This window comes from Suricata suricatta, chromosome 3 (genome assembly GCF_006229205.1).
Source record: "Suricata suricatta isolate VVHF042 chromosome 3, meerkat_22Aug2017_6uvM2_HiC, whole genome shotgun sequence".
NCBI lineage: Eukaryota > Metazoa > Chordata > Mammalia > Carnivora > Herpestidae > Suricata > Suricata suricatta.
In genome coordinates, this window is record NC_043702.1 from 28233277 (window position 1) to 28251198 (window position 17922).

Sequence of the window (17922 nt, forward strand, 5' to 3'; positions counted from 1 at the left end):
TTACAACCTTGTTAACATCTTATAGAAGGTTGCAATTCTATAGGGTTTGGTTCTCAAAAATCAACCTTTATATAAATATTGATGTGTATGTAATATGGCAAGTTTTATTTGCATGGTGAACACTGGAACTTATACGGACAAACGACATCACACATCTCAGCAATTTGTGAATCCGGGTCAATATTCTGCAATTAAATTTCAAACTCTTCACATGATTCTAAAAACAACCACAGATACCTGTAAATTCCATCAAACTGGTTACTTAGCACTTTGTATCACACCAAGAAGCTATCGGAAGTCAGGTGATTATTAGAAATGCATAGCAAACACTGTCATATTTACTTGACCTTTCTAAGAAAAGCTTTATTTCCCAGATTTTCCTAAAAATAGCCTTTTTTGTCCCAGAAAATATTTCCAAGTCCTTTCTTAGATTTAAGCTTCATTCACATTGGAACCTGAAGGCTGACTCTCTCTCTGTACAAAGGTCATTGTTAGTCGTTTTAATTAAGATAAGATATTATCTGAAGGAGCTGTTTCTTGGTTCTCAGTATGTTTGAAGGTAAATCACTATATTTTCTGAACCTTAAATAAGACTTGAGGTAACATGAAATCCCTGATGTTTATTATCATAAGAAAGCTTGAACATCTAAATTCTCTAGTTATATTAAGCACTACGAGCAGTTTGGCAGGCTCTAATTTGGCATTAGTATTTGGTAGTATTTGAGAATTTTCTGAGTTTCTTATTACTAAATTTATAAGTTTTTAAGAAAGCATTACTATACAAATAGTATTTGGCAACACTCCAGATGTATGTAGCATTTTATAAACACCACTGCAAAGTAACTTCTTGAAGTATTTCATATCCAGTAAATCCTAGTTGAGAAGAGGCATTTCCTCTTGGGTAACAGGAAGAACAGTGCAAGATAGGCCACTCCCAGATGCTCTGTGAGCAGTGACATTGGATAGTCAGCTCTGGGGGTGCCTTCCACCCAAGGACTGAACCATCTTGAACCCTCACTGTCTCACAGTAACTACTGTCTCCATGTATAGATAGGGAGACAGAGACAAAGCACTAAAAGGCCCTCTCCGCTAAAGACAGCAAGAAGTCAAACTGAATGCCACATTTTCAGGCCTCCAGTTGGAGGGCCACAGAGAGTTCTAGAGCACTGACCAGCCATCCTCAGATCAGCACCTATGAGCACATCACAGAGCCGTGACTAGGCAAACAGCAGGCAAGACAACCCAAATGGGCTCATTCAGCACATGACACAAGTCTATGTAAGTCCCCAGAGGCATCAGTGTATTCTAATTCAAAACTGTCAGTCAGTTATTTAAATTCAACAAAAACAGAGCATCTGATAAGTGGAAGTTATTGGCTACTCAAAGGAATTCAAAAATCCTGGTACAAATGCTCCCCAACCCACCACTGCCACACATCTCAACACAAAGAAAAGTCAGAGAACACTTAAATACTAGCAACTTTGCTCCAGGAGGTTTCCAAGCTCAAAACCCCACTGGAAACTACCAGGCCACTCCTGCAGGAAATGGAACACTGACTGTGCATCCTTTAAAACACTTCCTAATCAGAAGCGGCTTGAGATGACACCTCTGTGAGTCCAATGCTAGCAACGTGTAGGGAAAAAAAGAGATTTGGGTCCCTGGTATTATCGATCCAGTGACAGAAACAGTTTGATTCTACTCACTTGAAATATAACCTATTGGAAAATAGAACCTATTGTTTCAATTTGATTTACTCTAGAGCTGCCCTAACTTTATGTCTGTTTACGTCACCTGCACATCAGTAAAGGGCTATCAGCCAGTTATTATTACCTTCATTGCTTAAAAATCTCAAGTAAACTCCTGCACTTCTGGGTACACATTTGAGAAAAAACTACACAGGTCTTAGCTAACGAATGTGTATATTTTGATATTCCAGCTGCTGAATATAATAAAATATGACACTATATTCAAATGATTATTCTATATGTATATCTTTACATTCAGTTTTTTCAATCATCAGGGTCTTCAATCTCTTTAACACAACAGAGGGCTGAGAACAAAAGAGAAAAAGATATCTTTCACTGGACACATAAACTTGAATTTGAATACCACAGCATAAGGAAATGAAAAAAATTTTTTTCAGAAAGTCAAGGAACTTGTAACCCCAATTCCAGTTTAATTATTTACCTTCATTAAACTCAATAGAAGAAAATATTCAAGTATTAAAACAGCTTAGCTGTACCAATGCTACATAAATTTTTAATAGTTCATACAAAAGTATCTTATTCAAACTTAAGACAGCTTTGTGAGGAGCCAGTGTTGTCTGCTCTCTTGAATTTCTTTTTAATTTCCCAGCCAGGAGCCATGCCCTCAGAGGCCCATTTTCCTCCCATAGGATTCCCTGCCCAGAATACTTCACGGAAGAAGAGAGCTTGAACTGAACCAGGGTGATGATCTGATTAAAAAAAAGAGTACAAAAACTTGCAGGAGGGTGATGTGATTATAGTGATGAAGAAAAGAACAAAGACAGGGATTTTTATCTGCTTGGTTCACTGATGTACATCCACTCCCTAGAAAGGGACTAGATCATAGTAAGCTAATATGTATCTGTCTAATGAATACAGATGACTTATTTATGAGCCTGAATGACAAGACCAATCTTTTTTTTTAATTTTTTTTACATTTATTTATTATTGAGAGACAGAGAACAAATGGGGTAAAGACAGAGAGAGAAGGAGACACCGAATCTGAAGCAGGCTCTAGGCTCTGAGCTGTCAGCAGAGTCTGATGCGAGGCCCAAATCTGCGAATCGCACATGACCTTGAGCCGAAGTCGGTTGCTCAACTAACTGAGCCACCCAGGCCCCCTGACAACACCAATCTTAAAGAAGCAAAAAATTCATGTTTGTTGAGAAGGTGGATACATAAGTCCTCATTCCCCACCTGAGGGCTTATTTTTTTCTTTAAGATCTAATTGAAAAGACAGAAAATGCACCCTTTTCAAGAGTATAATTCAGTGGTTTTTAGTACACTCACAGAGTTGTGCTACCATCACCACTAATTCCAGAATATTTTCAGCACCTCAAAAGGAAATCTTGTACCCACTAGCAGCCATTTCCCATTCCTCCTTACCCCATTCCTGGCAGCCATATCCTACTTTTGGTCTTTGTGGATTTGCCTATTCTATACATTTTAAATAAATGGAATAATACAACATATGGTCCTTTGTGACTGGCTTCTTTGACTTAGCATAATGTTTACAAGATTCATCCATGTTGTACCTTGAATTACTCCATCATTACTTGTTGTGGCTGAATAGTATTCCCTTGTGTGGATATATCACCTCTCATTTCTTCATCAGTTGATGGTCATTTGGATTGTTTACCCTTTTCTGAATAATTATGAATAATGCTGCTGTTAACATCCATGTACGTTTCTGCTTAAGCCTATGTCTTAATCTCACTTGGATATCTACCCAGGAGTAGAACAGCTGGGTCACATCGTAATTCCATGCTTAGCTTTCTGAGGACCTGGCAGACTGTTTTCCAAAGCAGCCCATCACGGTACATTCCTACTGGAAGTAGATGAGGGTCCCAGTTCTCCAGGTCCTCACCAGCACATACTGCTGTCTGTCACCTTGATGACAGGTGTTTTAGAGTGTGTGAAGCGGTACCCACACAAATTTAAAGTCAAATGAGAGAGTGACTCATGGCTGAAACAGGACTGAAACAGATCAAAGTGTCACCTAATTTATGATACACTAGAGGAGAGGATGAGCTGAGAATCAAGTAGGTCTGCTAAAACTTCACGCCTGAGGCGGCTACACTCACCCACCCAGGGATAGACCCCACAGAACAACAAACCCCCACCACCACCAACACACACACACACACACACACACACACACACACACACACACTGGGCTGCCACTGTGTAACTTAGAGTGTGGAAACATACAGAAAAGGTGCTCTTCATGTAAGGAAATGGATCCATGAAAGACAGGAGTAAAAACTACGCAGACATACTCAACACCATCCCATCGGTTAAACTGCTTTTCCCTCTGGGGAGGGAGTGAGCAAGGGGACAGGAAGAAGCCAGGGTGAGAAAACAGAGCCAGGAAAGGGCCTTTTCCCTGCCCAATAATGATAAAGAGTAATAAAGAAGAGGGAAGTGGGGATAGGAGTCCAGCATCAGTCTGCTGAGGCTCACACTGCTGGCCACTTGATAGTTCTTTTCATCAACAGAGTTTAAAACCAAAGTATTAGTAAGCTCTCAAAGTTATTAATTCACCTAACAGGGACTTAAGAGAAATAGGTTAAAGTTGAAAAGTACTCTTACACTGTCATACTGATACCTAATTCTTTTACAAGAACTAAAACATTAAAAATTAACTCGTTTTTAATAGGTTCATCAACAAAGTTGGTCAACAAATCAACGAGGTTGTTTTACCATATATCATGTGTAAGCACCATGTAGGAACTCTAACAAACGCTCTAGGTCTGTCGAAAGCACAACCAAAGTTCTTCCATATTCATCTGATGCCTGGCACCTATTCTATCCTGACTACTTAATTTGTTGACCTTTCCAGTTCTGATCTTTGCTTCATAGGGAAAGAAGTCCTTATATCCACTTTCATCTAATTAAAATAAAAGCCTAAGACATTAGCCTCTCTTAGGAAGAAGTGGGAACTAGATAGGGGCTTGGTGAAGTGGGAAAATCTAGACAAGCTTCTTCCGGGGGTGGGATTCATCATTCTGTCTGAAACTAATTTCCAGAATATTTTAAATGTCTGCATTTATATTTAAGGTCCAAGTCAAATAAACTACAAGTAATTCGTTTTCATCTTTAGTGAGTAACAGTGTGTGTGTGTGTGTGTGTGTGTGTGTGCATGTGTGTATATATACTTTTGTCTAAATAGTTTGAAGCCTTTGGAAGAAAAGTTACACACTGGGTTGAAACAGGTTTCATGAACCTAACCATCTTTACATGTTAATTTCCTTCACTGGTACTCTGTACAAAGATTTTCTAAACATGGAAGTTTAAAAAAAGTTTTAAGAAATATGTGTGTAATGGTGGTGGAAGTGTGGTAGACCTAAACAAACTTTCAAAAAGGAAAACTACCAGCATGTACCAAAGCCTTTAAAGAAAAGTACCAATTCTTTGACACAGAAAATCCCATTCACAGAATTAATCCTTAAGCAGTTATTAACGATGTGCTCTACATGTATCATACCCCACTTTCCTTACAACTAATTATTTTGTATAGTGAAAGTTTGGAAACAATCTAAATGTCTATTATCATGGGATTTTAAAATAAATTATAGCAAATGAATATGAAAGAGTATTATGTATTTTTCAGAAATAACAGTCTAGAGGATTATTTAATATGCTAAAATGTTTATAATGCTATTAGCTTTTTTGAAAAAAAAAGTCCTGCTTCAAGGGGCGGCTGGGTGGCTCAGTTGGTTAGGTGTCCAACTTCGGTTCAGGTCATGATCTCATGGTTCATGACTTTGAGGCCCACATTGGGCTTTGTGCTGACAGCTTAGAGCCTGGAGCTTGCTTCAGATTCTCTTTCTCTCTCTCTCTCTCTCTCTCTCTGTCTCTGTCTCTCTCTCTCTCTCTCTCTCCCTCTCTCAAAAATAAATAAAAACATTAAAATAAAAAATTTTTTTAAATTCTGCTTCAATGTAGTGCATCATGCCATGTTGGTTTCTGGGGTGTATATATAATTATAGACACATAAAAAACAGACTGTTATGCTTAATTCATTATATGGGAAGAAAATAAGTTTGGGGATGTGATCTGTTTGGAGAAAATGAGGCATAAATTAGAGAAAAGCAATGAACGCGAAAACAAACTGCAATAATCACTTCCTTTGCCAGAATTTAAATACCCTTTGTTTTAAATTCTAGTCATGGGGCGCCTGGTGGCTCAGTCAATTAAGCGTCTGGCTTCAGCTCAGGTCATGATCTTACGGTTCGTGGGTTTGAGCCCTGCATCGGGCTCTGTGCTGACAGCTAGCTTAGAGCCTGGAGCCTGCTTCAGATTCTGTATCTCCCTCTCTCTCTGCCCCTCCCATGCTCGCTCTGTCTCTTTCTGTCTCTCAAAAATAAAAACAAAAATAAAAAAACATTGAATTCTAGTTATAACTGATACAAGATTTGATGTGTCTTGTTGATGACAAGGCTTCCTTCTGGGACCTCTAATGACCTCTGGAGGCCAATTAGCTATTCTGCTTCTAAAAAAAAACAAACTGAACGTGTGAGTGAGAAGTTTGACTCAGGTTACTGTGGCCTGCAAAGGTGGCCTCTTTGCTGAGTCTATAAAGTTCCCATGCAGTCTTCTCTACTCCAGACTCATGATTCAGCAGCCGCAGTGCTCGGGGCCCTGGCACAGCTGACGGAAGCTTCGGTTTGTACAAATGCCAGAAAGCATCGTTCCCATGCTTGATTTAGAGTTTCTGCTTGCTTTCCACAGCATTAACTTTTAGGGAGATTCAACAACCCCTATGATGCAGCCTAAGGCAAGAACTGACAGAATAGTAAGAATAATAACTGAGGGTCTTAATTTGTGACATAAAATTCAAAGGTTTAAAACACAAGCCAAATTACAAATGTGCCCACTGTTAATTGGACAGTTGTAAATCCTGAGAAATTCCATAATCCCCTGGGCAGTGTTTACAATTAAGGCCACCCACTAATATTCAGTGAGAGGCTGCCACCCTGAAAATACCCAGTTCTTGCTGTACAACCCAGCAAGCCCACACATGAAAGGCCCACCTCTGTGCCAATACTCGTTAGCAATATGGGGGTGGGGGGGGAGATCCAATGTTTCTCACTATATTTTCTTTCCCTGTTTCCTCTCCTGTAGCCATGGTATCCACGCTGCAGACACTATCTAGGCTCAGCGGCACTCTGGAGACGGCCTACAAATCGGAGTCTCTGACTATAGCCATTCCAGAGATTTTCATCCTGACTGGTGGAGATGACTATCTTCCTTACATACAAATAATCCCATTTTAATCTAAACCCGCTTGCTCCTTCTTGACATTCTGTTAAGAAAAGAGTTCAACTCCAACAGAAGGAAATCAAGTATCCAATGACCTTTGTATTACAATGCATCGTGACCTTGAGTAGATTGATGTGCCTTCTCTGTGCATCAATTTCTTCTTTTGCACAACAGAAATAAGAATTTCCACCTCCCAGAACTGTTGTGAAGATTAAGAGGGAGAGCTGTTCCCTGAATCTCCCTTCCCCCACCTGACCTCTGCCCTTCTTGGGCACCAAAGTCACTTGGACTGAAGAGCCATTCTAACAGCCCATCCGATCTTAGCATTCAGATTCTATGACCATGATTTGGTGGTCTACTCCTTGAAGGCATTGATACAGAACTGGATAGTTCTTCATACCATCCACCTACAGAGGATAACTGTATGTATAACCAAAACAATAATTATTTCTTTATTGGCCTGAATCTGCAGAAGTTCTAATGTTCTCTCAAACACTTGTAAGTCTTAACAAATTTCTCCTAAACTTACTTTATATTTAAAAATAGTGCCCTTATGCAAGAGAACAGATAATTTTATTGAGTCAGACATCAAAACGATGCAATGTGCAACAACTCTATGATCGAGTATATTTATGCTACAGGATTTCCATATGTTATTGGCCATACCTTAGAGTATTGTGGTTTCCCATTTTCGTAGTGGATCTCCACATAATCAGAAGACAGCAAACCACTATAAAGGAAAGAAAATAGAGTGATTTCTGCACCTAAGACACGTGGAGGTTTAAAAATAATCAGCTCAATAGATGTCTTCAAGGAGCGTGTAAACCACAGAGAGCAGCAGTCTACAACAAGAAGAGGTTCGATCAAGAGCCTCGATCGTTATCCAGGAACAAATCATTCCTCACTCTCTTTAACAAGACAAAATATAGACAACATACGAATGAACTCTTTTTATACACATGATGCATATTTGACTAATAGGTTCATTGATATGGAACAAACAGAAAAAGCCACTATCAGAAGGAGACAGACCCTATAAAAAATCCCACAATTATGCAGTGAATAACTAGACTCTCAAAACATAATCACTGAGGAAAAGTATCGAGTAAAATTATTTTAGGCTTTTCAGGCCACATGGTCTCTGTCACGACTACTCAACTCTACTGAGTTAGCACAAAACCAGACACAGGCAATGTAAACAAATGAGCATAGCTCTATTCCAACAAGACTTCATTTATGCACACTGAAATTTGAATTTCACATAATTTTCATTTGTCATGAAATTGTTTCTTCTTTAATTTTTTCAACCATTTAAAAATGTAAAAAATATTCTTAGCTTGAGGACTGTACAAAAATGGGTATTTTACATTTGGCCTGTGGGCCATAGCTTGCCAACCCCTGGAATACAAGGACAGTTAACAACATAGATTTTGAATCAGGCAAAGTAGGATTTAAAGCCCAGCTCAGCCCCTTACTAGTGGTGTGACCACAGGCAAGTTACCCACCTCGGCCTTCACATGAGTCAAATGGAGGCAACAGAGAGTAAGAATCTCATGGGATGCTGGAGAGTTAAACGAATGCACATGCAGTGCTTAGACCAGGACTCAGCACCAAGTACACGCTCCGCGATGAGCTCTGAGGCCATCACTGCTTTTATGTGAATTTAACTTCTTCAAACACATTTCTCCCTGTACATGTGGGGCATGCAAAACACGAGCCTCAGAAAAAGCACAGCACCATTAGGGCATCTGGGTTCCTCTTTGGGCTCCTCCACTAGAAATGCTGATGACAAATGATGACTCACATGCGCTGACACTGACTATGCCCTGGGCACTGTGCAAAGGACTATAAAGAGTTTAGCTCATTTCATCCTAATGGTAAGTGGTGAACAAAAGTAGGCTCTCCCATGTACGAGCCAGATGTGTCCCCTAATTTGAGGCCTCCCCTTCCTTTTCTGCAAAAGGATGGGCTGGAGCAGGTGATTCCTCAGGTCCCTTCCTACTCTGACATTCTATTTTCTGTAGTTCTGCCAGAGTGTAGGTTTTCATGGTAGAAATCTTGACGCTATTTCTTGAAAAGAAGTATGGAAGAACACAGGGATTTTGCATCATTTTGAGAGCTGCACCTGATGCAGTTCTAACACGCCCCAGTGAGGAAGGCTGGAGGTGGCCGGGAGCCAGCCAACAGAGAGGGAGGCCCACGTGTGCATCCAGCCTAGCCCCCCACATCAGCCGAAGGCCAACCGTTATAACGCAGAAATAAGGCAGGTGCTGGCTCCTTGGACACGTTTTTCTATTGAAATTACTAATCAAATGTGTATCTATTGATGTTTCTGCATTTGAAACTAAATTATGGGTACATCTCCTTGTTCCCCTTTAAAAATCTTGGAGCACCTGGGTGGCTCAATTGGTTGAACGTCTTACTTTGGCTCAGGTCATGATCTCACAGTTCATGAGTTCAAGCCCCACATCAGGCTCTCTGCTGTCAGCACAGAGCCTGCTTTGAAGCCTCTGTCTCCCTCACTTTCCCCCTCTCCTACTCGAGCTTGCTCTCTCTCTCTCTCTCTCTCTCTCTCTCTCTCAAAAATAAACCTTTTTTTTTTTAATCTAAGTAATAGTCAAAGTAATGACAAGTCTTAACTCTATGTACTTAAAAATACCTGACAGGGTGTAGAAAGTTCTTTTCATTTCTAGTTAATTAAGTCAGCTGCCAGGACTGTGAATATACATAAACAAGGCTACTGACGGTAACATTTCTCTGAGGAACACTTCCACAACACCACGAGACCGAGAGAGGTTTCGCTAACTACCTTCTAATTACCTCTCTCCACAGGTAATGCATTATTTTCAAAATTCTCAACCACACAATCACTGGAGCAAGACTAAGAGCTGAAAACAAAGTTATTTGCTTGTGATGACAAAGGTATATAACAGCATTCTAACCATAAATTGCCATTTCTGATAAAGGTCACTTTAATTATCCTATTTACCATTTTAAAGGGCTTTTCCTTCTCCATGGACATCTAACACCTCCTGCATTTGAAAGTCTTAAAAAAGAAAAACAGAGACTTTTCCAGGAGCCTGTGACAGACACTAAGCCGTACATAACACCACACGCTCCTGTCCCCGTATCATTTTACTCTCCACCTCCTATAAGAAGCACCACCTTCTCATTTTCTCCACCCTTTCCTCCTGTCTGACCACTGCACTCCCTCCCTAAACACTGTTTCTGTCACTCAATGCAGCATCTGTAGCACGTGGCAGAATCCCTACCACATGGTAGGCCCGTGACCAACACCTGCTGAGTAAACGAAACATCTGCCAACATCTACTGTGTGCCAGGCCCATACTACAGGCTGGGCAGCTGGGATGAAGATGCAACTCTCTGAAACTGACACTAAGCAAAATCAGCACAAATGTATGAGATTAGTCATCTCACCCTAAAATATTATTTGTAGTCTTCCTAAAAGTGAATTAACGACAAAATATAATCTGATTATAAGTCTTTAATTACTTTTAATGTTTATTTTTGAGAGAGAGAGAGAAAGTGTGTGCGAGAGAGAGAGCAGGGTGGGGGCAGAGGGAGAGGGAGACAGAATCCCGAGTAGACTCCATGCTATCAGCACAGATCTCAATTCAGGGCTCGAACCTATGTACCGTGAGATCATGACCTGAGCTGAAACCAAGAGTCAGATGCTTAACCAAATGAGCCACTCAGGTGCCCGATTATAGTAGTTTTAAAGTAATTTTGAAATAAGATCTTTCAGTGCTGAATAAGTAACACTGGAAAGAAAAAAATGAATAGTTAAGTATGCAGTGGTGTGTCTCCAGCCCCACCCAGAGAGAAAGAGCAAGTGATCTTGATCTCTGGACACCTAAGGATGAATTGTCCGGCAATCCCTGCCTGGAGATGCTCTTCAAGGCATTTCCCCCACCTCTGCTTCTACTATTTACCCCAGTAGAATATCCTCTTGGAATCATAATGTTTTCGTATGCCAATGCTAATCTATTTGGCAATTGTGGTCCCAAGCATAAATGGTCACTTTGCTTTGTTGATCAGCCAATGGGGTGCTTAATAACTTGCAGAAACTGATAAAAGAGAGTTTTGGAACACCTTAAAATCTGAAATAAACATCCCTTTCTAATCCTTTAAGTTATGGAAAAACTATATATGATGGCTACCACAATGCTTTTCATGCCAGTTATTGGTGAAAGAGGGATGATTCTTGGAAGTAAAGGGATAAATGCAGGATGGAAGTTCAAAGCCAGGTGGAAAAGAGTGGAAGAACTGGAATAAGGAAATTCTCTTGAACCCCCTCAGTCTGCACCTTTATGGTGAATCTGTATGACAGAGGTAGTGAAAAGAACATGAACTCTAGAGTCAGACAGAATGTGATTTCACTCAAGTATGAAGGACAAGGGTGAGACCCTTGAAAATGCTGAGCTCTAAGAGCAGGAGAATGGCAAAACTATTAAAACATGGCAAGTGAGCCAAGAATCAGACCAGGTAAGGGAGCTGTGGCAGAAATAATGCCATGTAGCCACCATTTCTCATTTCATTTTCCCCTTTCTGGCACAATAAAACTATATTTCAAAGCTTCTCCAGCAGTGAGGCTGAGGCCAAAAGATTGAATTGTGCCTCATAAGAGAGAGCAGGAAGTGAGGTCTACCGCCCTAGGGTGGCCATTACATTCCATGCATGATTATCCAAACTCTCTCTTCCATGGCAACTCAAAGCCATGTGCCTAGATGGCATAGCTACAAGATGGGTGCAGCCTAGGTTCCTATATCCTGACCTAGAGAAGAGCTTCCTAGGAAAGGCACTCAACTTGTATGAGACCATAAGGTGGATAAGAGATAAAATTTTATAGTTTTAAATCTCAGATTTCACCTTTATTACAGAAACATGGCCTCAACTATCCTAATTCCAAAATTTATCACAAAGAAATATTGAGAAATTTAACATCTAAAGAATTTCAGAATCATCAGCAAATATACAAAGAAAGCTTCTGTTAAGATCTAAGCATTGGAAATTCAAACAAAGAGAGAAATATGCCTTGGGGAGATTTGTTGTTGGAGTCCTCAAGTTTGAGATTTATGTGTCTAATGAAAGTAGGCACACAAATAACCAAGTGGTCAAAACTCCCAAAGGTTTGCATCTTCCAGTATAGGGAGGCTCATTATAAAGAAGCTGAGGACCCTAGGAACTGGAAAAGTTACTTACCGGAATTCTTAGTGCCTAAAAACCGTACTAACCAAGAAGGGTAGATGACTCCTAGGTTGTTTTTGGAAAATAACTTGAATCTCTTAGTTTAAAGAAAGAATCCTATGCCTTCTTTTAGGTGACCCTGTCAGGAAAGGCTCAGTAGGCAAATCAAGTAAATTAAATTGTTCAGAATGAGACAACGTAAAGGTCAGTGCCTTGGGCTATAAGGAAAAATGCCAGGAAAGATAAATGCTGGACCACAAGGAAACCATCTGGTCAACATGAATTAAAAATAATTTACTTCCATATATATATGTATACACACACACACACACACACACACACACATATATATATATATATATATATATATTTAAAAAGTCAAACCATCAGTCTCCAGAAGCCCAGTTCTGAAATCTATGTTCACTGAAATTACTGTGTTGAGCCCTCAAAGTTTATGACTTTGATTAAAAAATTGTGTGGGTTGCTGGGAGCAGAATACATTCTTCTGAAGGGACCTAGAGGCCTATAGGGCACTCCTTCACCATCAGAGCTACGGAAAAGTCGGGAAGAACAGAACAAGCACCAAGGCTTACCAACTGGATGGTCATATAATTCATCATCCAAAACAGGCCATCTGGAAGGTCAGGCTAGGCTATGAGATGAAAAATACCCTTAAGCTGAGATGCTACTAAGCAAGAAGTCTGTGAGCATGTCTCTTTTCCAGATGCTTTTGAGCTCTGTAATTATGTTTTATATGGCCACTGTTTCAGGACAACCTTGGGCGGCCCCCTTAGGTTCTCTCTCAGAGTGCCTAAAATACTAGGAGGCAGATACCAGGAGAAGAGTCAGATGCTTTTCCAGATGCTTTTGAGCACTGTGACTATGTTTTATATGGCCACTGTTTCAGGACAACCTTGGGCGGCCCCCTTAGGTTCTCTCTCGGAGTGCCTAACATACTAGGAGGCAGATACCGGGAGAAGAGTCAGCATTCCAAGATGCAGAAGCCAGGAAGCACTGAATCCAGATTCACTGCAGTAGACCGGACTTGTCAGGCCTTGACCAGCCATGCTCCTTGTCACACAATGTCTTTGTTCTTAAGTGAACAGTAGCGCAAACATTTTAATCTAGTTCTCAGCGGTGAAACTTGTAGGTTACTTCCATAGGTACCGAAAACTGGGACTGTAACTGAAGCCGACGTTTATGTGAACAAAAGAGTAAAAAATTAAATTGTGTCTAGAAAAAAGACTGCCACGTTCATCACGTAAATTCACTTGTCCGATTATCTTCTTTCTGACAGTGCTTAACGTCTCAATATTGGAAGCCCTGATCATCTCAAATGGCCCTTGGCAGATTCACTGGGGAAGTGGGCTGCCGCCCTCTCCACCAGGCCCCACAGCCATCCATTGAATGACAAACACTGGTCACTATGGAGACTTGCAACCTCACTGGGCTTCAAGCATAACGGCAAGGAACAATGGAGCAGCATGCCTGTTCCCTCTTTACACTAGAAGCTACTCTTTCTTCCTTTTATACACGTACATATTTCTAATTCGTCAAATAACTACTATAACTTGTAATGAAGAGAGACGTAGAATTTAAACTCAGTACATTCATACAAGCATAAGTTTGTAACCTTATAATTATCTTCCTGTCCTTCGATTGCTTTCCTTTTCTGAAAATAATAGGCTTAAAATTCAAATGACTTTTCAGTCGCCACTTTTCCCAGGTTTTAGGAAAAAGTTACTCATTCTACCTCAAATAATTTTTACACCAAAAGTGTCTCAGCTAGAAAATATATAATCCTTCGAGGGTAAATAATACAGTAAGACTTTGAAGCTGTGCTAAAGGATTGCAGGCATGAAGAGGTTGGAATTTAAGAGTGTAGAAATGATATGTTAAGTGGGTAAAAGCAATTACAGATTGAATAGAAGCTTTGTGTTAAGTCAAACAAAGACGGCCTGCTAGGCGAGGGCTGGGAATGTGGGCATATTTCCTAGGAACAGAGCTGCAGGTGGAGAGCACTCCCCGCGTAAGCAGGATGGAGGGAGTGTAAACCTCTTTGAGGGTCACAACAGGAATTTAATGAGGTCCTAAATCACATAAGAGTTTGCAGCTGAAATTTCAATGTGGAGGCCCTCTTGCATCTCATAGGTGATGGCCCCATGCACCCTAATACAGTGAGAACACCCTTGTCTAATAGAATGGGAGACACAAGCAGGGCTGCAAATTAATAGACAGGGATGTAGACAAAGGAAAAGCTAGGAGAGAAAGGAAGAATGAACTTGAGGAGATGTAAAAGCTGATGACCCCCACCCAAGCCGGCTTGATCGGCCAAGGAGAGTCGCCAATTTAGAGTTCCCTTCTAGGGGGTGATGGACATGGAGGAGGGCACTTGTGGGGATGAGCACTGGGTGTTATATGGAAGCTAACTTGACAATAAACTATAAAAAAAGAAGAGTTCCCTTCTGAAAAGGTGGCATCAATAGACAGTTTTAATCAAGTAAAAATGAAAGGTGTTGAATTTTTCCTCCTCGGCTTTGAAGTCAGACCATATGAAGTGGCTAACACATTCCTAGCTGTGGCTGCCAATACCTCTGTAAGTACATCCCAGTAATTCTGAGACTCCTCCATAACAGAGTCCTGGGTATTCTCACACATGTGGTTTTACCCCCATGTACCATGAAACAAAAAAGATTTTTAAACACAGGGAAAACTGAATCGTTGTGAACACAACTACACATAACTGAAATGTTTTGATGCACAAATTTAAAGCTAATAATGAGTATTATAGTGTGTTGAAAATTGCTAATGCAGACACTCTTCCGATATGCCCAACATTTCTTGTTACAACTATTAAATTTGGCACAACACACACAGAATCACAGAGAATGGATATGGACCTGCAATCCACCCCTTGACTTCCTGTAACTTTGTTCAGGACACACAGCTCTTTGCCAAGTCCAATTCTTGCCATGTCCTAGGACCAGAATTCCCTACTTCTTCTAGTTTTTGTTTTACCAGGAAAACTGCGCATTTGTTTATATAGTGTTCCATTCTTTCCAAGTATTCATGAAATGGTAAAAACAATAAAAAAGAAACCATGGGAAATCTATCAGAAATAATAAGAGTTAAATAAGGTAGGTGATTACAAAATAAATGTGCACAAATAAAATACACTTTTATGTGCACCAGCAAAAACCACCTAGAAGTAGTCTAGGGGGGAAGTGTCTACCAACAATGACAAAAACAGAAACAAATCTCATAGATGTATCATATTTGTAGATATATAAACGTAAATGTACACACGTACAGACGTACATATACTCTGTAACTTTAATGTTAGTTCCAAGCAAAATTCAGTAAGTTTTTATAACTTGACAAAATTATTCCAAAGTTCATCTCAAAAATAAATGTTATACCCAAGCATTTTACTTAACAGGAGACTTACAATAGGATATTACTATCATATTATTTGTATCACTATTGTAATAAGCAAGAGCACTTACCTGATGAGACAGATGGCCCAAAGGGCAGAAAAGAAAGTTCAGAAAGAAATTCAAGTTCATACCAAAAACCTTATGTATTAAAATATTGGCATTTTAAATTAAAAGAGAGAATAAAAAATAAATATCTATGAGACAAATGTCTTAACATTTTGGGAGAAGTCAGACCCCTAATCATATCTTACACCAAACTAAAAATATATGCATAAATGATATACATCCTTTAAAATAAAGCCATAATTTTGATATAAAAATACAGCTGAATGTTGGGAAGAGAGACCTTTTGAAGCATTATATTAAATCCAGAATTATAAAGAACAAAAAATATGACTACAAAAAATGATTTAGCTTTCATGAGTGAAAAAAATCCATAAACAAAATTTCAAGGAAATTTTTGCAAAAACATTTGCAAAATATATAAAAAACATAGAGTTACTATCCTTACCATAAAGAACCAAAATGAAAACCAAATATAAACAGATAAGCAATTCAGTAGAAAATGGGCAAAGGATGTGGGCACAAAACAGAATGTGCAAAATGCAATTCACAAGAAAAAGAAAACGAGAAATACTAATGACCCTCAATTATACACAAATGCACAATTGCACTAGTCATAAAAGACCTGTAAATTAAAAATAACCGTAAGAGACCAATTTTTCCCTTTGGTTTAGAAAGTAAAAATGAGTAACAGCAGCCAGAGCTGGCAAGAGTGCAGACAATCCCTCTGCACATTACCGATGGGAACCTGTATTAGTACGCCTGGCCAGGGACAATTTGCAACAGTTATCAAAGTCCAAAAAACATATTCTTTTAAATCTGTAAGTTTTTATAATCTTGTAAGTGCTACTGATAAAGGTTTCCTGAGGAGAGGCGCCTGGGTGGCTCAGTCGATTGGGCATCCGACTTTGGCTTGGGTCATGATCTCACAGTTCCTGGGTTCGAGCTGCATGTATATCTGGCTCTCTGCTGACAGCTCAGTGCCTGGAGCCTGCTTTGGATTCCATGTCTCTCTCTCTCTGCGCCTTCCCTACCCATATCTCTCTCTCTCTCTCTCTCTCTCTCTCTCTCTCTCTCTCTCTCTCTCTCTCTGTGTCCCTCTCAAAAGTAATAAAATAAACATAAAAATTTTTGTAAGGCTTCCTGAGGAAATAACTGACACACATACACATACACACACACAAAACACATTTACACACGTGATGATTCTCCGATGATGCTGTAGGTATAAGTCAGTTTACATGTGTTTTTACAGACAATTGGAAAGATGTTTACAGCATTGTTCAATGAAAAAAGGAAATGAGAGAATACTACATTGGGTAATTTTTTTAAAGTTATGTTTAACTTACATAAAGAAAAAAATCTGCAAAGATACACACATCCAAATATAACAGTGAGCTATTATTTTCTGTAGAACTTTCAATAGTTTTTATTTTCTTTTGCTTACCCATTAATTCCTAAAGCTTTTATGATAAATATATTTTACCTTTTAAAATAGGAAACCACAAAGAAGCTGTATATTAAGCATCTGAATTTGGCGCAGGTCATAATCTCACGGTTCATGAGATCAAGCCCCGTGTTGGGCTGTTTGCTGACAGCTCGGAGCCTGGAGCCTGCTTGGAACTCTGTGTCTCCCTCTCTCTCTGCCCCTCCCCTGCTCGCACTCTGTCTCTCTCTGTCTCAAAAATAAATAAACATTAAAACAAATTAAAAGGAGAAAAACATAGCTCCTTTAGGAAGAAATTAACTAATGGTTAATTTCAGGGCCCAGGAAAGGAGAAGAATCACAGACACCGGCAATGCCACCAACAGCCATGCCACCAGGCAGGGAGCGAGTGCCAGCGTGTCTGCCTCTGTCCTCCCAGCTCAATATTCCTGACATTCGCTGAACACCTGGAGGTTGTTCCTGCCACAGGGAGTGGGTGAGGACAGAAAGAGAAGCCAACACGGTCTGTTTCCTCACGGTATTTATAATCTCATACCTAAGTAAGACAAGGTCGCAGGTACCCTAGTATTAATCACAAAGCATCAAGCTGCCCTCTGAGAGGAAATTCATTTCAACTAAGATGATCAGAAGCTTTTCCACAAGAAAGCAAGGCCAGGGTACGTCAGGACAAAATACGGTCAGGGAAATATAGGCAGGAAAGAGCAGGTCGGAATGGTCAAGAGATCGAGGTGTGCAGGCAAGGAGACATTTTCAGGAA

The 17922-nt window shown here is 39.9% G+C and overlaps 1 protein-coding gene across 1 annotated transcript in view; it reads right to left on the reverse strand.

Moving 5' to 3' along the window:
* Positions 1 to 17922, reverse strand: part of LOC115287490 (disintegrin and metalloproteinase domain-containing protein 23-like) — a 194387-nt gene that overhangs the window by 103098 nt on the left and 73367 nt on the right. The window contains exon 3 of the mRNA XM_029933979.1: positions 7677 to 7740. Within this exon, the coding sequence (XP_029789839.1) occupies positions 7677 to 7740 (64 nt within the window). The remainder of the gene's footprint in view (positions 1 to 7676; positions 7741 to 17922) is intronic.